Below are 22,189 nucleotides of genomic sequence, written 5' to 3'. Positions count from 1 at the left end.
TGAGGTTCTGCAGCCCCCTAACAAAAGGTCTAACCCCCTCCAGCAAAAATCCTGGCTACGTCCATGCATTTATGACGTCTTACATCTACGCATAGCTACCAAGGTTACAGAATGTTTAGTATTTATGAGATTGGATGGCCATCTGTCATGGATGCTTTATGTCCCTGAATAACCAGTTGCTGGGAAAGCACTGTAGGGGTTGTTGAACAGGTGCTGCTTGCAGGCATCTCATGGGCTTGTGGTTGGCCACTGTGGTCAACCACAGGATGTTGGACTAGGCTGGCCCTTGGCCTGATCCAGCAGAGCTCTTCTGACATTCTTAGGAAGTGCATATCCTTTCCAAAGGATTCCCTAAAAGCTACAATTTGTCCTCTGGAAGAAAGGCTTTTGTGGTCTCAGATGTGCTATTTTCTATGCACCTATTATTAATCCTCTTTTCGCATCTCAGTATGTGAACACTGTGAGCAGTATGTTGAGTTTTAAAGGTGGGGAACGGCTGGAGCATAACTGCTTGGAGGTCACACTCTCAGCACTGCAGAGTGTATAACTTGACATCTGTCGCTATTGAAAATCATTTTGTTAGTTTGGGTCCAGTACTTCAATCATGATTTAGGGTGGAAAGAGAAGTCTGTATTCAAGAACCGATTAACAAACAATACTTATACTGAAGCTTGATCACTACATGTCAGGTGCATAGCTGTCAACTTTTTCCTTTTCTTGCGAGGAATTCTATTCGGAATAAGGGAATTTCCCTTTAAAAAAGGAAAACGTTAACAGCTATGGTCAGGTGTGAAGCCCACAGCCATACAGACAGGTCTAGTAAAGGTAAAGGTACCCCTGCCCGTACGGGCCAGTCTTGCCAGACTCTGGGGTTGGTGCGCCCATCTCACTCAAGAGGCCGGGGGCCAGCGCTGTCCGGAGACACTTCCGGGTCACGTGGCCAGCGTGACATCGCTGCTCTGGCCAGAGCCAGAGCCGCACACGGAAACGCCGTTTACCTTCCCGCTAGTAAGCGGTCCCTATTTATCTACTTGCACCCAGGGGTGCTTTCGAACTGCTAGGTTGGCAGGCGCTGGGACCGAACGACGGGAGCGCACCCCGCCGCAGGGATTCGAACCGCCGACCTTTCGATCGGCAAGCCCTAGGCGCTGAGGCTTTTACCCACAGCGCCACCTGCGCCACACACAGACAGGTCTAGTTTAGGAATTATTGGTCTATTTACCGATAAATATACATTGCACTTATACAGTATTTACCTTTTGTGCAATGATTGAAATGTACTGTACACTCTATAGTTCTCTCCCTCCTATCCTGACAACTGTATGGCAGGTTGGACTGAGAGATAGTTACTGACCCAAGGTCACCCACTGAGTGAGAATGTGAACCTTGGACTCCCCAGTCCAAGGCCCACATTTTAGCCAGTGTCCTATACATAAAACTATGCTGCAAATTCAGTTAGTTATTGTAACTAGGTGTGTGTTTTTAGATTACTAGGTCACTGTTTATCCACATCCATACCTTGCCACTTGATTTATTTGCCATTCAGCTAGGTACTCCCTTTTAAAGCAACAGACTTATTTCATTTTAACTCCTTTTCAGCTCAATTTATTATTTTTATTATTTTAAAAATTGTTTCAATACTGTTTTGATACTTGATTTTAATGTACACCATCCAGAAATCCATGTTTTGTATAAAGGCACTGGTTAGAAATTTTCAAAAGAAATAAAAATAAGCAATTACTGATTTCGCTATATTACCCACCCTTCAACAGGAGGTCCCAGAGGCGGTTACAACTATTTAAAACTCAGCATTAAAAACAGTTAGAACAATTTACAGTCATGGGAATAGGGTGGGCCCTGAAACACACATACACACCAGGTACCAAATGTCAGGATAAAGAGATGCATCTTCAGCAGTCATTGAGAACTGTACAGTGAAGATGCCAGACACTCCTCTGTGGGGAGGGAATTGCACAATTTAGGAGCTGTCACAGAAAATGCCCTCTCCTGGGCTATCACCCCCTCAAACTTCTAAGGGAAGTGGAGCTACAAAGAGACCGCTCCCTCTAATCTTAAAGGGGGCAGTCTCCCAAAAATTTGGGACATAAGCCTTTTGGATTTAAACATTAGTGTGAGCACCTTAAATTAGGCCCAGAAAGAACCTGGAAACTAATGCAGCTGTTTTAGGACAGGGGCTATGTAAATCCTAAAGGCAACCCCAGCCACTTGACCGCTGCACTTTTGGACTACTTGAAGTTTCTGAGTTGTCTTCAAGGGTTGTCCCATGTAAAGCACACTGCAATAATCCAATCTGGAAGTCAAGCCATCTCCAGGTATAGGTAATGAGTTAAAATCTTGATGTCACATGTTCACTGTGAACATACTACCCCCTTGGGTATGCGCTTAAGAGTAAATAATGTAAATCAAAGCCACCGCTTCATAATCATGCACTGAACAGTGAGGTAAATCACGTTACTCTGATTTTTTAATGTATTTTGCCATAGTTTCATTAGCTGCATAATTTAACATATATAGTAATGTCTTTTTTATTTATTATTCCTCCAAAGACCACTTGCACAGAACTTGTAAGGGTCGTTTAGAGTTCATTTAACAATAATTTGTTATTTATATATTATTTATATTTATTTTCTAATTACCTTTATATCCCACCTTTCCTCTAAGGAGCTCAACAGTTATTAGGTAACCAATTTCAAAGTTGTTTTGTTTAGTAAATACAAACAAAGCAAAAATGATGAATTAGATCACTCTCTCATCAGAAAACTTTCTGATGCAGACTGAAAAAAATCCAGATCCAAATTATCCTAATTTGTTTAGGAAAAATCTCCAGTTCTAAATTTTCCGGAAAACCCACATCACTGATTAAGATTATTATTTTGTGTGATCACAATAGAACAATGGTTCCAAAGTTCTAGGTCTAGCACTACAGGTTTCCATGGCAATTGTGATTTGGTTCCAAGAGGACCAATTCTGCCCTCACAGTTCGCCAACTATTGTTTCATTTAAAGGTAGAACTAGATGTGGAACCGCATCATGGCCATAAGGTGAGTTTTTTAGCTAGTTAGAAGTCATTTGGTTGTTCTGTTACTGGGTTCTGTGTATGTTTATTTAAAAATCTAAGTCATAGAATTGTAGAGTTGGAAGGGACTACGAGGATCATCTAGTCCAGCCTCCTGTATTGCAGGAATCTTTTGCCCAATGTGGGGCTTAAACCCACAATCCTGTGATTAAGTCGTGCTCTACCAACTGAGCTATTCCACCATGCACCATTGGTTTTTATACTTGCAAACTACTTAGAAGCATATTCTGACATTAAGCAGTACATAAATAATTATGTTGAATGGGACTCACTCCCAATGTGATTGTGCATAGAGATGGCCGCCTGTTCGATTGGGCAAACTCCTAAATGTGCATAGGACAGCAGCCTCCATTTCTCCCCCAGTTACCGTATATTGTCAAGGTGTACAGTTTGCATTCACAATGTCTATATAAAACTGCCATTTAATGTTATTTCCTTACCAGTACTAGGTAGATATTTATAGTTTAGATTGTATTTATTTAGCATAATCCATAAAGCGATATTGGCCCCCGGAAAGAATCACAGGATATTCCCTTTCGCACTAGAGGCACTGATTCATCTCTTTGGTATAATAAAAGCGGTACCTTAAAAAGTTGCCACCCATGGCAAATAGTAATTCATTCTAGAGTGATAGCACATTAACTATGAGAAATTCCCACGAGGGTCTCCTGTGTTAGCCTCACTGAAATGGACTGGAGCACTTAATTCTCATTCATTTCAGTGCAGTTCATATGGGAGCGCACCATGCTCCATGTTACTAAGTAGGATGTGGGATTATTTATTTATACACCACCCTTCCAATACCTTATTAGGACAGCTTGCTATTAATAACAGCATAACAATAACTTTTAAGGTAAGTTTCAAACACCAAATGTACAAAAGCAGTATACATATAATCCCCCTAGGGTACCAAATATCTTGAGCCAGCCCTGATGCTCATCCTTTCTGTTTTACTCTTGGAAAAGGCAATAGTAGCTGTCTGTTAAGAATAGCAGAAGTTGTGGTCCTGCAACACACAGTCCAGCAGTTGATTGTAGTGGGTTTGTGTCCAATCCATGATGAAGAAACTCAGGTGATCACGCTCAGTTTACATCAGAATCGTTGTCTGACTACATTAGCATCACACTGGGTGGCTTTAGACTGGCCACCGTTTCTCAGTCATAGAACTGTAGTTGGATAAGATTCTGAGAGTCATCTAGTGTCCCTCCAGGGGGCCTAAACCACCAACCTTCTGTTAAAACAACCTGACACACTGACTCATTGTGCCACCAGATACAACCTCCCTTAGTGTGCTGTACATGAACCATGTACACAACCCTAGAATCGTAGAACTGAAAGGGACCTGGACATCTCCCAAGGGTCATCTAGTCCAACCCCCCTGCAGCAAGGAAAAGCGAAATAACCAAAACAGGAACTTAAAATATAAACAGGTGTGTGACCTGCGGAGAGGAAAAACTCATTTATTTACAATAATCCTGAACCCCTTTTGCCAAGATCGGTTTCGGACCAGTTCGACACACTTAAAATGATAGGCAGGAGGTGCATTCCTCTCTCGGGTTTAGACGGCAAAGTCGACCCAGGGCCAAAAGCTCCAGCAGCAGACAAACTCCCTTCATGGTCGGGGAGGCTCTTTCGGGTCTTGTGTGCTGCACGTGCATAGCGGGCGGTCCAAATCCCACGGCGCGCCTGCTCCGTCCCCCTCGGGCTTGCTTTCCTTTCGGCTCGGCGGCTTCCAGCCCCTCCTCACTGGAGGTTGCGGCCCAGGTACTGCAGGAACATGCCTCCCAGCTGCGGCAGGTCGCCCTCGCCTTCACCCGGGTGCATCTTGGCGTAGCTGAGGAACTGCCTCCGGAGCCGGCTCAGCTCCGCCAGGCTGACGGGCCGGGTCAGCAGCAGCCCCGGAGGCTCCCCGCCGCCTGCCTGCGACAGCCCGTCCACCGCGAGCGGCACGAACTGGCCCGGCTGGGCTCCGTTCCTCTGGGCGGCCATGAGGGCGGCCAGCACGTCCTGCGTGAGGCGGTCGAGGCGGTGCAGGAAGCCGGCGGCCTGCAGGGGCTGCGAGCGCGTGGACTGGTTGGGCGGCGGCGGGCGGCGCTCGAAGAGGGCGGCGCGGATCTCGGGCCAAGGCAGCGGCTCGGCGGGGTCGGCGGGCGCCACGAAGAGCGGCCAGTCCCAGCGGTGGCGCGAGTCGGGCGGCTCCAGGGGAGGCCGGTCCGGGCGGGCGGCGCCTCCCGGGCACAGGAGCACGCAGTGCGGCGTCCCCGCGTGCTTGCTGAGGCAGTACAGCTCGTAGCGGAAGCTCTTCAGCTCGGCGCCCGAGTCCACCAGCACCACGTCGCGGCGGCTCAGCAGGCGCTCGGCCTCCGCCCTCAGAGCAGCCCGGGCGACGCCGTCCCCGCCGCCGGCGCCCAAGTCGGCCTCGGCCACCACGAAAACGCGCCTCTCTGAGGCCTCCTCGGCGCTCAGCGCCGCCTTCAGCTCTTCGGCGCGCCGGGTCTTGCCGCTTCCCGGCAGCCCGCAGAGGACGACCAGCGGCATGGCGTCTCTCTCCGCCTCAGTCCCAAGCCGGGCCGGCTGTCATCATCTTTCCCCCTCAGGGCCTTTCTTCCCTGCAAAAAAATGGCGGCGGAGGCGTTAATGTTGCCCTTAAGAAAGATGGTTCCCGAGAGAGAGAGAGAGATTATTCGCCCCGCCTTCCGCTCTTTGAATTGTTCTACGACGATTTTTATCCACGGACCATAGAGATAGGAACAACTAGAGTGTGGAGACCTGTCTAAAGATGCTTCCAAACTCGCCTTTAGAGTAGAACTGGTCCCACGGAAATGGCAAGTGATAGAAAACAACGAAGCAAAGTTTTTGGTCTCCGCCAGAGGAGAAATGGAACTTTTCCGTTTTCGCGCAATATCGCCGCAGGTTCTAAAGGGAAGAGTCTAAAGGAGCCCGGAAGTCTCTCGTGTTCAGTAGGTCTATTTATAAATCTATGAGTCCGCCGGCGAGGGCAGCGTCTGTTGCGGAAGCCGAACTACAAGTCCCATGGGCCCCCACGGAAGCCAAAGCGAGAGCGCCCTTCGTTACGTGAGGAGGGGAGGAGCGACCGCTATGTCCGGCTTGTTTGGATGCGGCTGCGCGGGCGAAGCCGGACCTGGAGCGCGTGTGGTGAAGGAGCCGCCGGCCACGGCCCTCTGAGATGAGCCCTCTGCGGGGCCGGCGCGGGGAGCAGAGAACCTGCCGGGTCGGCTTGGCGAAGCAGAGGGCAGGTGTCCCCCCTGGAGGTAACTGCGGCGGCTCAGCCGGGGTGGGCGGCCTAAGGCTGGAGGGGGCCACCTGTGGCCCTCCGAATCATCCCCGACCACTGGCCGACCCTGGCAACATGGGAGGGATTCGACAAGCTCGTGGTGCCTGTATTCCGCCTTCAGTGTCAGAATTATTACGGAATTTGTATATCGCCTTTCATCTGCGGGTCATAAGGCGGCTTGCAATATAAAAACACCATCCTTCTGAAGGCTGCCTGTGGGGAGAGCGCTGATTTTCCTGCTCCTGGGCTTCCCACGCTGTTGGCCACTGTGACAACAGGATGCTGGACTCGGCGGGCCTGATCCAGCAGGCTCCTCTTAGGTTCTGAAGATTTGGAGGACCACAGGTTTCCCACCCGTGGCTGAAAGGCAGGTGTTGCCTTTGGCACTCCTGGTGTAGCTGAACTGCCTCTCCTGTCGGACCCAGCTAGTGTGGCAGGGGGTGAAGAGAGTTCAGCAACATCTGGAGGGCCACAGGTTTGCCACCCTGGTTTCAAAGGGTGGCAGTGAGGAGGATTAGGGCCTCCTGTGCTTACCTGTAATGTGAAAGAAAGAGGGACATTTTTTGATTTCGACACTTTATATACCGCTTGACATCATCGTTTCGTGTCAATGTTGCTCAAATAATTACATTTGCACCCAGCCTTTCTTCTGTCATGAAAGGCAGCATACATGTGGTTTTCAGTTACTGTACTTGGCACTGATCAGACCCAGATCTGCATAGCTTCAGCAAAGTGCCTTCAGTCATACCCTGGAACTTAGTACTCTTTGGAATACAAGTCTAAACAGCTATTGATCATGATAACTAAGTGAAACCTCCATATGCAGAATGTGTACCTCTTGAGTATTAAGATGCTAGGAGCAAACAACAGGAGAGGATTGCTGCCTTCATGTCCTTGTATGTATGTATACATACACACTAACAAATAAACGATCTTAGGATTTCAGTGTTACACATTTTGCTTTGCTGACAAAACATTTAGACAGGAAAACGTCCATTAATGAGGAGTCCAGAGATAAGCCCATTGATATTTCTGTATATATATATATATATATATATATGTATAAGATCTAAAATATATAAACATTGCAGGTAGCTGTGTAATGTGTTAGGAAAAAAATAATCAGAAAGTAAAAATCAGGGTAGGAGTAAAGCTTTCTGGGATCAACTAAAAAGGCACAGGAGCATAGGAAGCTTCAGGGCAAGCTTATTACTAAACTGATATGGTGGCCATGGATGTGTAAACAAGTTAGTAGCTGATTGAACTTGAGCATTAGTGAATATGTTCGGTATCTGCCAGTCATTCTCAAACTATGTGCTTTCTGTTTCACTTCTGCTGCTTCTATATCAGGCTTCCTCAACTTCGGCCCTCCAGATGTCTTGAGACTACAATTCCCATCATCCCTGACCACCGCTCCTGCTAGCTAGGGATCATGGGAGTTGTAGGCCAAAAATATCTGGAGGGCTGAGGTTGAGGAAGCCTGTTCTGTATGACAAAACTGCTCAGCCTTGTGTCATAACCAACCACACCTGGAAACACAAAGCAGCATAAAGCATTTGCCCATTGCAGCCTAATGTGTTTTTGGTAGAGACATCTAAGAGACCAAAGCAAGACCTGGATCATAGCTAGTGGACAGAGTTTCTTTTCTCCTGAAGAAAAAGTAATGCCCTTCCTTATTTAATGAGATTAAAGGTAAAGGTACCCCTGCCCGTACGAGCCAGTCTTGCCAGACTCTAGGGTTGTGCGCCCATCTCACTCTATAGAGCCAGCGCTGTCCGCAGACACTTCCGGATTACGTGGCTAGCATGACAAGCTGCATCTGGCGAGCCAGCGCAGCACACGGAACGCCGTTTACCTTCCCGCTGGTAAGCGGTCCCTATTTATCTACTTGCACCTGGAGGTGCTTTCGAACTGCTAGGTTGGCAGGCACTGGGACCAAACGACGGGAGCGCACCCTGCCGCGGGGATTCAAACTGCTGACCATGCGATCGGCAAGTCCTAGGCGCTGAGGTTTTACCCACAGTGCCACCCGCGTCCCTTGTAATGAGATTAAATATTTGTAATTTGAGGATAAAGCCAATTACAGACTTCAAGTAATGGAGGAGTGTAATGTTGCAGCATCCGAGATCAGCCAGGAGGATGCAGTTTCCAGACAGGAAGCCATGTTAGTGTGTTGCAGTAAGAACAAGGCCGTTGTCTAGTTGTCATGTCTATATCTCACAGCAAAGGATCTTTCCTAACACTGCTTTCCTTCCAGATATCCCATGCTGTCCCATCGTGTACAGAGGCTCGGCAGAGATTGGGTTTGCCACTGGAATGTTGCTCAGAGACTCTTCCAGGATGGTCAAGCTTTCCAGCATATGAAGAGAACCGCATCCTGTTTTGGGGCTTGTTACTCACCCTTGAACCCTTGGGATTGCCCAGGGAGCTGTAGGCTTCCTCAGCTCTGGAGCACACAGTTTCCTAGCCTCGTACAAAACTTTTCCATTCATCTCTGTGCTACAATGAAAGCTGAGGGAGATGAGCCATGTGTAAAGCGAAGAAGACATAGTGGGGATCAGGACATTTGTCACAGCCCTAATGAAAAACTGTGTACCTCACCTTCAGATGAAACATCCTGGTCTCTGCCTCAACCTCAGTGTAAAGAAAGAAGCACTCCAGAACCAAGAGGTATGGTGGCATCTCACTCCCTTGATCCTTTGCTCTTAATATTTACAGGGTTGTGTTACTTATTTAGGAGAGAAGAGAGGCCATGGGGTCTGGGGTTCCTTGGTTCAAGTCCCCACGCGGCCATGGAGCTTACTCAGTGAGCCGGTCAATGTCTCTTGCCTAACCTACCTCATTGGATTCTTGTGGTGCCTTGAATTCCTTGGAAAAAGGATGAGATAAAAGTGTGATATTATTATATATGCTGAATTCAACTTGCTCAGAAACCACACATATTTATGGTTTATGGTCCATAAGCTGTTCACACCTTTCTTTTGCACTGTTGACAACAGCTGATAATATAAGCCAACAAAATTTACTAGAGTGATTTTTGTTGTTGTTGCCTGCACTTCCAGGCCTGCCAGAGAGGAGGTGAAGGCCCCTCCATCATATCCTGCTTGGGTACACAAGCTACTAGCAACATGGGGTGCTGCCTTATATTGAGTCAGCAGAGGCTGAATGGCCATCCGTCATGGATGCTTTTGCTGAGATTCCTGCGTTGCAGGTGGTTGGACCAGATGACCCTCAGGGTCCGTTCCAGCTCTACAATTCTGTGATTCATTGGTCCATCTACTTCACTGCTTTCCATGCTGAAGCAGGAATCCTTCTCAGTCTTACCTGGAGATGCCAGGGATTGAGCCTGGAATCATCTGCATACAAGGCAGATGATGCTCTGCCACTGAGCTACTAGTCTTTTAGGCTAATAATAATAATATTTCTACTAAGTGGACTGGTGAATGATGAATGGATCATTCTATCCTACTATTTTGTGTCCTCCACCACCAGCCTGCTGCATTTTCTTGCTGCCAGTTGACACCTTTATGCTGTTTCTGAAGCACAAAGCCCTGAAAAACTTGGAACCAGTATACCTGAAAGTTCACCCCACCCCTTATATCCCCAATTAATCATTGTGCTCTAGAGGTGAGGGCCTCCTTCAGGTACCATCTTATCAAGATGTCCATTCCGCATAGTGCAGGAATCAGGCCTTTAGTATTGTGGCAGCTGCTCTTTGGAAATAACTTCCATTAAATATTAGAGATGCACCATCTCTGTTGTCATTTCAGCGCTTACTGAAAACTTTCCTCTTTCAACAAACCTTTTAAGGAAAGATCATTCCCAGTCTGTGTCGGAATCTTGAATTGTTTTTAGATGTTTTAATTGGCACATTTATCATGTGCTTGCCACCCTGTGCTCCTCTGGGAGGAAGTGCAGGAAATAAATGGAAGAAGATATTTCCATTTCTTCACAGCTAGTATGGAGACCAAGCAGGCTGGTGAGGGAGGCATTTTTGCAATGTATCTGTTGTTATTCAGTTTATGTGTCATTTTCAAACATAAAGAAGTGCTGAAGCAACTCAACAGCAATTCAGTACCAAAAATAGAACATACAGGTAGCATATCAATTAAATTTCACCAACAAAAATTAATCACAAAATAGAAGAATCCATCCTCCACCAGCCCACTCATTTGCCTGCATCCAGCAAATTGTTTATTACAACTTTTGTGTTAAATTCCACTCCTCAGCAGAGTCTTGTTTATTGCTATCCCAGGGTTTTCCTATTGTTATTATTTTCTTCCTACTTTCTGTTATATACTAAAGCTACTTCTAAGAGAGATGGGTCTCTTTTGGTACTATTGTTGTTAAACAATTCAATAACAGAAGTGTTGTTGTTTAGTTGTTTAGTCATGTCTGACTCTTCATGACCCCATGGACCAGAGCACGCCAGGCACTCCTGTCTTCCACTGCCTCCCACAGTTTGGTCAAACTCATGCTGGTAGCTTCGAGAACACTGTCCAGCCATCTCGTCCTCTGTCGTCCCCTTCTCCTTGTGCCCTCCATCTTTCCCAGCATCAGGGTCTTTTCCAGGGAGTCTTCTACTTCCTATTTAAAGAAGTGCCAATGTTATTGCCAAATTACTAGAAGTCCTGCTTAACGAAACACTTAAAATTATTTTTAATATTTTAAACATTTATACCCCAACCCTCAGAAAGCTTTCCCAAAAGAGAGATAAAAATACAGCAGTTCAACAAAATTATCAAAAAGAAAAGGCTTTAGCTTGCTACCTCCTAGATTTGTCTGAGCAGAGGAGTACCTAGGCAGAGCTCCACAACTAAGGAGGCTGCCTCGCTGATCAGTACACACCTGATCTCAGAAGGGGAACAGGCCCTAATGCAGAGCTGGACAGTTCATATTTAATTAGTAGGCTCCCCAAAACAGGACTTAAATTGTTTTGTACAGAACTTTGAAAGCTCAAGTCAAAAGTATGAATGCAAACAATCCGCCGCTCCTGGTCTGGTTGTTGTGTTTCAGCAGGTGTGGTCAAGAGACACTGGGAATACTTTTGCCAGCAAAGTAAAAAAATGAAGGTCCTTGAAGAGGATAAGCCAATCAACCAGGATCATCAAGACACACTGGAGAAGTTTGATTTCACCGTGATGTCGTACAACATCCTTTCCCAAGACTTGTTAGAAGACAACTCTCACCTGTATAGACACTGCCAACGGCATGTGCTAGCCTGGAACTATCGTTTTCCCAACATTCTGGCAGACATCAAACGGCTGGATGCAGATGTAAGTGGGAAGCTAACCTCATAGCTGCCAATAAAAAAGCAATCCATAGGAGGACAAATCTTTTACAGACTGTAAGCCAGGCATGAGGATCCTTTGGCCCTCCAGATGTTGCTGTATTACAACTCCTATCATCCCTGGCCATTCACCATGCTTGCTGAGGCTGATGGGAATTGTAGTTCATCAACATCCAGAGGCCAAGAAGTTCCCACACCTGCCATAAGTGAGCATGGGGTTATTTCATGCACTTCATGTTTAGGTATAGTGAACATGCACCTGGTGCCATGTCTCTCCATTCAGATTCCTTCTAAAAAAACCAACCCTTTTTAACCTGGTCTTATTGGGTTAAAGCCTCAGCGCCTAGGACTTGCCGATCGAAAGGTCGGCGGTTCGAATCCCTGCGGCGGGGTGCGCTCCCGCTGCTCGGTCCCAGCGCCTGCCAACCTAGCAGTTCGAAAGCACCTCCGGGTGCAAGTAGATAAATAGGGACCGCTTACCAGCGGGAAGGTAAACGGCGTTTCCGTGTGCGGCTCTGGCTCACCAGAGCAGCGATGTCACGCTGGCCACGTGACCCGGAAGTGTCTCCGGACAGCGCTGGCCCCTGGCCTCTTAAGTGAGATGGGCGCACAACCCCAGAGTCTGTCAAGACTGGCCCGTACGGGCAGGGGTACCTTTACCTTTACCTTTTATTTTCTTACAGCCCAGTCCTTTGCATGTTTCTTTGGAAGTAAATCATTTTTAGTTCAAGTGAATATAAAATTGCAGCCTTGGGCTGAATGAAATACAATGGGATTTACTTCCAATAAGACATGCATCGGTTTATAACGTTAATTTTCCTTTTAAAGGCACGTTGATTTCACTGCCAGAGCTAACCATGCTCTTCAGGAATCAGCGTGGCTTGAAAATGCTTGAATTTGCCTGAATCGTACCCAATTCTTAACAATACATAATTTTACTATTAAATAACCTGAAATTATCTTCAGTTGCAGTATTACCATTATTATCTCTTCTTAGAAATGTTATTGAAAGTTGTAAGCCAGTTTCTAAAATTTTAAAGTCAGCCTAGTCATGTTGGGGAATATGCTACTTGTTGATCAGCTGTTTTCCTCCCAACAGGTACTTTGTTTGCAAGAGGTACAAGAAGACCACTACAGAATAGAGATCAAGCCAAGTTTGGAAGCCTTAGGTATAAACTGTCCAGTAATATATGTCAAACCACCAGCTACCCACCCCGCTTTCCCCAGCTAACCTCCCTACAGTCCACTGATTTTGGCCATATTAACCCCAGCCCATCTCCATGAGCAAATAGACAGAAAGCAGGAAGGTATGGGGAGAACCAAGGTACAGTCTTGTCAGTAGACCATGTACTTATCTCCCCAACCCTCCATAAGCCAAATCTGACAGGCAGGCAGGGTTGGGACTTCGGTGGATAATCACAGTGCTTTGAGGTGCAGTCAGTCAGCAGGCTTGAAGTCACCACCTGTCAGCTGATTGGTGATGACTTCAAGCCTGCTTTCCAAAGGGGTGGGCTGTGCAATCGAGTTCCTCACAATGAATTCAATCACACAGCCAATCCAGTTGCATCTTCACCTGTCGCACACTTGATGTGCAAGTACGGGGCAGGTGTGCGTGGTTTGGTGGAAATAGCCTCGTGTGCCATATTTGGCCTTTGGGCAGGAGATTCCCCATCCCTGCTATAAGAGGTAGACCCACCCCACCCCTGCTGTGTAGCTGAGGGACGGGGAAGCTGTGGCTCTCCAGATGTTGGACTCCAACTCACACCTTCCCTGACCATTGGCTACACTGGCTAGGGCTAATGGGAGTTTTCATCGAACAATTTGTGGAGGACCACTTGTTCCCCATCCCCGGCATACAGCCCAATGGACCAGAACATATTAAACGTGTACTTAAGAGTATAAAGGAGACACATTTTGAAGCACCTTTTTTCTCCCTTCCCCAGGCTATCATTGTGAGTACAAGATGAGGACAGGAAGGAAGCCAGATGGCTGCACCATTTGCTTCAAGGCCTCCAAGTTCCATCTCCTCTCTTCGAATCCAGTGGAATTCTTTCGTCGCAACATCCCCCTCTTGGACAGAGACAACGTGGGCCTGGTGGTTCTCTTGCAGCCTCTTTTTTCCTGCAAGGCTCCCTCGGCCACCATCTGCATTGCCAACACACACCTGCTGTATAACCCAAGGCGGGGGGACATCAAGCTCACCCAGCTTGCCATGCTGCTGGCGGAAATTACCAGCGTGGCTATGCAGGAAGACGGGCGTTTCTGCCCCCTCGTCATCTGCGGGGACTTCAATTCCGTCCCTCACTCTCCCCTGTACAATTTCTTAAGGGAAGGCAAGCTGAATTACGAAGGACTGGCGATAGGGAAAGTAGGTAGCCATTTGTCAAGTTGGTGTGTAAAGGAAAAAAATATACGGGTAGACAACACGCAAAAGATGATGTCCCTGCCACCCACCCCTGTAACATTGTGGGGTTTCCATGATGATAATTTGCATTGCTGTTCTTTCTAAAATATGCTGTGTGGTCCAAAGCCAGTGCAGGTATGAGGTTTTCAAACAGTGTTCTTAGGAAGTAGTTGGTTGCAGCCATTAATAATCTTCTGGAGCTTTCAGCCCACAGGAGGGTGGAAGACATTCCAAGGCCCACCATGGGACTGTGGTGAGGCCAACGGTTTTAAGACACTCTGAGTGCCTTAGAACATGCCTTTGCTCCTTCTCTTTCTGCGATGAGCAGGGGTTCTGTGTCATGCTGAGGAGTTCTGCAGTAGACAAGGTGATGCGGATGTAGGAAATGTTCACTGAAGAGTAGAACTTTTCAAAGCATTGCTTTGGTCAGGGGTGGTGAACAGCATTAGAAACTCCCATTGTTCTAGGTGCATTTTGTGACAGGGAATTTCATTAGCACGAGCAGTTTCTGAGCTCTGAGCGCAGTACTGAGCCTAAGATTTCAGATTAAAACTGCCACTGCTGGAAGAAAAGGAGGGCCTTTTTCTGCCTCCCCACTTCCAGCCACTCTCTGAAGACTGGAGAAGGGACCCTCATAAGAATATGAGGGGGGCAAGCAGGGGAAGTATGACTTTGTTTTTTGCAGTCTTCAGATGAGGACTAGACCATGTGAAAAATGAGCATAAGATTTTAGCTGCAGTTCATTCTTTTTTAGTTTTGTACTCTTGTTAAAAAAAGGACACCTAAACACTCCATTGCGGTGCCCATAACCTATGTTTAAGGTGCCATTTAGCTCCTAGCTTTCATATCTCAGTTTTTAACACTGGTGGTGAACTGCATTTAACCAGCAGATCGAATCATTCTCTCTCCTGCCCCTTCTGGGCCAGGTCTGACAGGTTGCTAATGGGGCCACCCACTTGTTTATCACCTGATGTCTCCTGGCATCAGGTGACCCTTTTTTGCCCACATGGATCTTGCAGAGCAATTTGCAAAGTACTCCACATGACTCATCAGTCAGCTGATAGTTTGGTCTTGTTGAGCCTCTTTCCAAAGGAAGACCCAAGAGTATTGTGGAGTGCTTTTCATAGTGATTTGCAGGTGCTGCTGATCAGCTGATTGGTAGCACAGTAAATTAAAAATCATCTGGAGCATAGTTGCTTTTGCATGAAATAAGGGTGGTACCAATTTTTGTGTGTGTGTGTACGTGTACGCACACACACATAGGAACATACAAACACATAATAAATGTAAAGTAATTACATTTTTGCCAGCTCTTTCACCAACTAGACTCCAAAACTGAGTACTTGTGGCGCAGGAGTTCTTTTATGGCTCAAAAAGTGGCTAAATGGGAAGCCAAAAATTAAAAATAAATGTGGCAGCTCTCACAATAGTAGAAATAAACTGTTGTGTCATTGAAAGGATTTGTGTTAAGACAGGTGCTCTTTGACATTCAAAACTTATCCAGAGTTGAGAGTGAATAGTAAGGTAAATATATCATGCCAGTTTATCTTGAAGGCTAAAATCCCAAGCTACCATATTTTTCGTCCCATAGGACGCTCCGTCCCATAGGACGCACCTAGTTTTTTGGGGGGGGAATAAAGGAAAAAATAATTTCCTTTATTTCCACCCCAAAACCAGGTCGGGGAAACCGAACCAGGTCGAGGAACAGCGGGATGGCGGTGCTACACCTCCCTGCTGTCCCCCGAGCTTGTGGGGCTGGCCGATGTCTGCTTCAGGGCGCCCTACACGCCGGGCGGCAGGCTGCTTTCTGCAGCGAGGGGAGCCCTGCGGGGAACTCCTGCAGGGCTCCCCACGCTGCGGATGTCTGCCTGGAGCGAGGGGCGCTCTGCTTCAGGGCGCCCTTCGCACCGGGCAGCAGGCTGCTATCCGCAGCCTAGACAGCCCTGCGGGAACTCCCGCAGGGCTGCCTAGGCTGCGGATGTGTTCCCAAAGCGCCGGGTGCTCTGCTTTCAGCGAGCCCGGCGCTCCGGGAAGCAGGCTGCTGATGTCTTCCTGAAGCCCCCTCTCGCTCTCCAAGCTTCAGCGAAAGCCTGCATTCGCCCCATAGGATGCACCCAGACTTCCCCTTCATTTTTGGAGGGGAAAAAGTGCGTCCTATAGGGCGAAAAATACGGTAACTATGAATTGCCATGAAATAGCTCTGCAAGCTAGATGGCTGAACCTAAGACTACAGTCCAATTGAAGTTAATGGGGCTTTCCTCTGAGTTGACATTTTTAGGTTTGTAATGTAAATGACTTCTATGTAGGTGGGTTCTGGGTTACAGCAGAAATCACTGTTGGGCATCTTCTAGAAATGCACATATTTCTCTTTGGTTGTTTTGTTCTGTTTCTTGCTTTTTAAGGTGTCTGGCCAGGAACAGTCCCCACGGGGCAATAGGATACTCACTATCCCCATTTGGCCTCAAAGCCTCGGCATTTCTCAGGACTGTATGTATGAAGAGCAACAGAAGCAGCTAGAAAAAGAAAGAGGTAAATTTCAGAGCAGATAACCCAAGTGTTTTCCCAAAAGGTTACTTCCCCTCAGATGTTTACAACTGAATTTAACCTAGCAGTTCCTTCGTGTGTCATTTCAGCAATTCAGTCACATAATGCTGGCAGTTCAAGTCCTACAGGCGCTGTCTGACCCCAGAGAAGCTAAAAATATAAAGTCATTGGGAATTCATCAGTGGGTGAAAAGTTCTTTCGGATGCTTACAAAAAGCCTTAGAAGTGATTTTAGTAGAGTTGACTGGTCACATTGGTTCTTCCCAAGCGCTCATCTGCAGGTCAACTCATGAGCAACTTTTGGCTGAATGGATAAGCAGCAGCTGTAGTTCTGTGTGCACTCTCCCATTATAGGGTAGGAGCCATAGCTCATACACAGATCACCTGTTTTGCAGGTTCAATTCCTGCCATCTCCGGTTATAGAAGGATCAGATAACAAAACAGGGATGGAAGATGTCTTGCTGGTGACTTTGCTATCAAGCAGACTAGATAATACTGGACTCAATGAACAAATGGCCTGATCAGGTATAAGGCAGCTTCCTGTGCTTCTATGATTGCTGTTGTTGGTTTTTTCCAGAGAGAAAAGAGACTAAAGAAGGAAGCTTGGAAAATTCAGAAGAGGTTGTAACAGTGGCAAAACGGTAAATTTTGACATCACTGCGGTTGTCAGCTTGTTTGCAGGCATCAGCTACTACAACTCTGGACCTGTATAAACAGAGAGCTGAAAGTTTTACTCACTAAAATGCTATATGTGCACTCCCTACTTCATCCTCCAACACACCAAGGAAGAAGAAATTGGAAAATTGCAAACTGGCTAGGGTTTGTGAATATCCAACATATGGTGGTTAGGGTTAACCATGGTTTGCAAGACCAACCCCAGTACAAAATTGGCTTGTTCAAAGAAACCATAGTTACAACCATATTTTGGCCTGGTTTGCTGTTACTAAACTGGTTTTGCCTTTGGTCTGAGCAAAGCTGTAGGTTAACCTGGATATAATTCTTGGCAATATAATTGCACCAAAACTTTGCAGATGCTGTCTTAGAGGCTTTGTTCTGTGTGATATGGGAACTGGGTCTTTGGAATTGCTTCTAAGATACTGGATACTATTTCTAAGATATTTTTCATTGTTTGATCTCTTGTTGTTTGTTACCCTGGGTTTCTTTGGGAGGAAGGGCAGGATATAAAATTAACAAAGGAATAAAATACGGCATTGTATGAAGGACATGGTTTAGGCTATGTCCACTATGAAGTGGATGAGGAGCAATAGCAGGACAAATGTTTCCATTGTTAAACAATCGTGGCTCACAAATGCATTGTTCTTGCCCTGCCTTGCTGCAATAGCACTCTCAGTCTGGATTGTCATGTCAAAGTGTGGGGCTTAGGTACAGAAAACAGAGCAGCTCTGGGCCAGATGGACAATTGTGGGTGGAACATCTGAAACATCAGTAACCTGGTGTAAGCATGGCCTCATCTGTGATCCTTTGTCTCAGCAGACGCTGGTGACTTCTGAAACACTTCTCCCGTTTTAGGTCACCCACATATTTGCACCACAGTTTTCCCTTGTCTTCGGCCTACACTCATTATCTGCCAGACAGCGGAACCCCAGAAGTCACCACTTGCCACTCCAGGAGCGCAGTCACTGTGGATTATATCTTCTATTCTGCAGCAAAGGAGAACACAGCTGCAGAACCAGGCAAGTGACTCTAGAGCGAGATAGGTGACTAATGATTGCCTAGGTGCTCACGCAGTCTGCACAATGAGCAAAAATTTCTAGTACAGTAGAGCCTCTTTAAAGCACCCACACATAAACACACGTGGCTTTGTCGCTTCCAGATGTTCTTTATTCCACATTCATAAAATGCTAATACTAAGAGAAGGGACTTGATTCGGACAGAAGACCTCTCTTGATTTTCAGTGCCGACTGAAGAAACAGCTCAGTCCACAGCTTAATATAGAAGCTGCCTGGCTAGCTCAGACAAGGCTGTATTCTCTACCAGAAGATTTATCGCCACTTAACTACCTGCATTTGTAGCCTGCGCCAACAGATCTTCTTTGCATCATTGTCTTTGTAATGCTGACTTCCCTCCCTACACAGTTCAGTTTCAGGCTTTCCAGTGGATCACAAATAAACCAGCCCAGCCTGTTCCTATGCATTTAACATAAACTGGATCTATAGAGATGAGCAAGTAGAGCTTCTCACTACTAAGAGATACCACGTTTCCATTTAATCTCTAAAGATCAAGCTGCTTGAAAAGGCACAGGACCAGTTTGTTTTTTTAAAGTTTACAATTCCAGTGTGGCAAAGCCTGGAATTATAACATGCATTTTACCTGACGACATTGTACCATGTGGAAGGTTACTACTTCTTAAAAAAAAATAAAAAAATCAAGCAATAGCAGTTACAGCAAAAGCTCACCAGATGGTGCCATAATGTTAAAAGTGCCTTTAGGCTGATCTTGGTGGATAAGTCAGGACTGAAGCTTGTCTTGGTTGCACATATTCAGTGCTGTGCATCTTTGCAAAATCCACTGGATGGAATATTAAGTCTGTGTTTGTTTAAACTGGGGTGATCAAGAGAACTAGCAGGACATAATTGGCCAAGAGACTGTGATGCGAATAAAGAAGTTCTCACTTCAGATTTCAACCCAGTGATGAAACTGACCTTAGGTAAACCATGTTATATTTGGGGAAGGATCACACTTCCCCCCCCCCACACACACACGCATACACACACCTGGGAGTTAAATGGAGAGTTGGTGTGGCAGAGTGCCTAACACACTGAACTATGAAATAAGTAGATCATGTAGCTTTCCCCAGCCTGATGTGGAGTACAGCCTCCATAAGCCCCAGCCAGCATGACCCAATTGTCAGGAATAGGGCATTAAAGTCCATAATATTTAAAGGGGAGCAAGTTGTGGGGAAGTGTGTGTGAAGCACTTACTTGAAAGCATCATATAAATGTTCAGTATTGTTTACATTGACTTGAAAGTTTCCCAGAATGCAGTGTCTGTAAAGACCAATAAAGGAACTGTGATTCCCTGCTTATTTCAGAACAGCATGATGATGCATCCAGGCCCTGGTGCCAGCTCAGTTGTGATGTAATTTACGTGCTTATGAACCTCTCTTCAAACCTCTGGATTGTCCACAGGCACCTGATGAAAGCCTCTTCTTTCTGTTGCAGGAGCTGAACGTGCCTTTGACGGACGCCTGAACCTTCTTGGCCGATTATCACTGGTGACGGAAAAAGATCTCTGGGCTGTCAATGGGCTTCCCAATGAAACCATCTCCTCTGACCATCTCCCTCTCCTAGCCAAGTTCAGGCTGGAAGAGTAACACCAAAATAACGATGACCCACCTGTCTTTTATCGTTCCACTTTCCTTTTCCTTAATTCTACATCATCAAAAGGGACTGGAGAGTGCATGCCTCCTTGATGGGTTTTAAATACAGGTATATATATATATTGTAAATTATCACAGCTACTCAGATATAAAAAAAGCAAATTGGAGTTTTACATTGGGATTCCTTTTTTAATAATGGAAAGTATTTGTGCAGTAATTTTTAAAAAATATATATTTACTTTTCATCAAAGAGATGGTATAAAGTGCTTTTTAAAACAGAAACGATGATCAGATTTTTATTTCTTAATATTTTGATTCTCACCCTTCCTCCCAAAGGTGTCCAGGGCAACAATCAACAAGGCAGCAAAAAATAAAATAAAATAAAACAAGTAAAAGCCATCACACGTCCTTGCAGCTATAGCTTTCATGGAGCTCCCTTAATCCTACAGGCAAGCATTTCTTCTAGACATTGATTTGTTTTCTTCCAAGGAGATGGGCTTCACTATATCTTTACCTCCTTTCATCCTCTGAGTAGCCTAGAGGTGTGTGTGGGCTTTCAGGGCTGTGCCTGGGATTTGAACGTGAGTTTCTGACATCTAAGTCCAGCATTTGTGGTTGCGGCCATGTTCCTAGAGGGTCTTCACCCCAGTTTGCTTTTATGATATTCCCTAAAGGTCTGACTACCTCTTCTGACTTTGGCAGTGGGTTGGGTGCCTGTTTCTCGAACCTGTGTCCATGGAGCTCATAGTGGCAGTGGTGCAAAATGTATTTTTCTATCATGTAAACAGCCTGAGGCAAAGGGTCAAATATCAGGAAATCCTGCTTCACGAATTGTGCAAGATACAGTTAGGCCTTGAGGGCAGTTGTGTGTGTAAAAATGGAAAGGGTGTTTCTGTCCCTGGCACAGAGCCACAGCAATTTGCAAAGCCACACCTATTTAATATTTGCCTTGCAAATAAATCTAGGGCAGCCGTATCACCCATCAACTTAGACCTTGATTTCTACTTTTGACTCTTTGATAGCCTAGAAGCAGGGGCGGGGGCGGACCCTGAATGAAGTACCTTCCCAGTTTGGCTTGTTGGCCTGGTTCCCTGTAAGCAATTTATTGATCATCACAGGTGAGCGGCTGTTGACAAGTCTGGCCAGTTACGCAACTGTGAGCTGCAAGGAGAGCAAGGAGGAAGATGGCAAGGTTGCACAGGCAGCTTTGCTAATTCAAGGGGAGCACAGTCAAGCCCTTTGCTTGGCAGTTCTGCTGTATTCTCCGATTACTTTGGCTCTCGGAAGCCGTTCTTCAGCACAATATCCCTGCAGGTTTTGCTGACTTTAAGTTTCTTTTTTAAAGGGGGAGAGAGAGCTCAGAGTAGCTAATTAACTGCACATGAAGCAATGAGGAATACACCTGAAATAACCTTTGCATTTGGCAGAAAACCAAACACCAAGACTGCATTTCTCCATAGGTTTGAAACAAACAGATGGAAGCACAGTTCATTAGTTTAATCATCCAAATACAGTCGTAACTTGTTTCTCGAATGAAATCCATTCCAGAAGTCCGTTAGATTTCTGAAAACATTCAAAAACCAAAGCACAGCTTCCAATTGGCTGCAGGAGCTTCCTGAACTCAAATCTGAAGCTGCTCTGAACATTCGGCTTCCAAAAAACTTTCGCAAACTGGAACACTTCCGGGTTTGTGGCGTTCAGGAGCCGAAATGGACGAGTACCAAGGCGTTTGAGAACCAAGGTACGACTGTATAGTTATAACTGTACTCTGCAGTGCAGCTTAAAAAACAATCCTCATTCTAATGGCTTAATAGAACACACGCAAGACATAGACAGCAGCCATATAGCGAGTCAGACCATTGGCTTGTCTAGCTCAATATTGTCTACGTGGCTCTCCAGGGTTTCAGGTGGGATAAGAACGTAAGAAGAGTCTACTGGATCAGACCAATGGCCCATCTAGTCTAGCATCCTGTTCTTACCATAGCCAACCAGATGCTTGTGGTAAGCCCTCAAGCAGGAGCCAAGCATAAGAGCATGACACAGTGTAATATGTCATGTACTGTAGTGGTGTTCATCTGAGCTTGTTTTTACCTACCGTATATTTCGCCCTATAGGGCGCACCAGCCCATAGGACGCACCTAGTGGGGGGGGGGGGAATAAAGAAAAAAAATTATTTCCCGCCCCCCCAGGCGCGGGGCTGGGGCAGGGGAATCCCGAGCT

General features: G+C 46.2%; 2 protein-coding genes across 5 annotated transcripts; one reads left to right on the top strand and one right to left on the bottom strand.

The window, feature by feature from the left end:
* Nucleotides 1-1,558: 1,558 nt before the first annotated feature.
* Nucleotides 1,559-20,251, top strand: ANGEL2 (angel homolog 2). 4 transcript variants are annotated; one of them, XM_079968741.1, is made up of 9 exons: nucleotides 1,571-3,062; nucleotides 8,650-9,062; nucleotides 11,409-11,668; nucleotides 12,782-12,851; nucleotides 13,626-14,050; nucleotides 16,489-16,615; nucleotides 17,207-17,270; nucleotides 18,160-18,323; nucleotides 19,812-20,251. In XM_079968741.1, exons 1-9 carry the CDS (start codon nucleotides 3,037-3,039, stop codon nucleotides 19,961-19,963), a joined length of 1,701 nt encoding a protein of 566 aa, XP_079824867.1. In that variant the 5' UTR covers nucleotides 1,571-3,036; the 3' UTR covers nucleotides 19,964-20,251. The 4 variants fall into 4 exon arrangements, with proteins under 4 accessions (XP_079824870.1, XP_079824867.1, XP_079824868.1 ...); XM_079968742.1 differs by having other exon boundaries at nucleotides 1,576-3,062; nucleotides 11,412-11,668; XM_079968743.1 differs by lacking the exon at nucleotides 1,571-3,062 and adding an exon at nucleotides 6,211-6,369.
* On the bottom strand, nucleotides 4,513-6,021 carry KTI12 (KTI12 chromatin associated homolog). The gene has a single exon (XM_079969012.1). It carries the CDS (start codon nucleotides 5,633-5,635, stop codon nucleotides 4,841-4,843), a length of 795 nt encoding a protein of 264 aa, XP_079825138.1. The 5' UTR covers nucleotides 5,636-6,021; the 3' UTR covers nucleotides 4,513-4,840.
* Nucleotides 20,252-22,189: the final 1,938 nt, after the last annotated feature.

This window comes from Podarcis cretensis (assembly GCF_951804945.1).
Source record: "Podarcis cretensis genome assembly, chromosome: 3".
Classification (NCBI taxonomy): Eukaryota; Metazoa; Chordata; class Lepidosauria; order Squamata; family Lacertidae; genus Podarcis; species Podarcis cretensis.
The sequence above is the reverse complement of the archived record's forward strand: the minus strand, read 5'-3'. Positions and strand labels throughout refer to the sequence as shown.

Coding starts and splice junctions, on each gene's coding strand:
- ANGEL2 (XM_079968741.1), top strand. CDS start 3,037: ATGTGGAACCGCATCATGGCCATAAG. Junction 12,852..13,625: donor GCCAAGTTTGGAAGCCTTAG/GTATAAACTGTC, acceptor TCCCTTCCCCAG/GCTATCATTGTGAGTACAAG. Junction 17,271..18,159: donor GTTGTAACAGTGGCAAAACG/GTAAATTTTGAC, acceptor CTCCCGTTTTAG/GTCACCCACATATTTGCACC.
- KTI12 (XM_079969012.1), bottom strand. CDS start 5,635: ATGCCGCTGGTCGTCCTCTGCGGGCTGCCGGGAAGCGGCAAGACCCGG.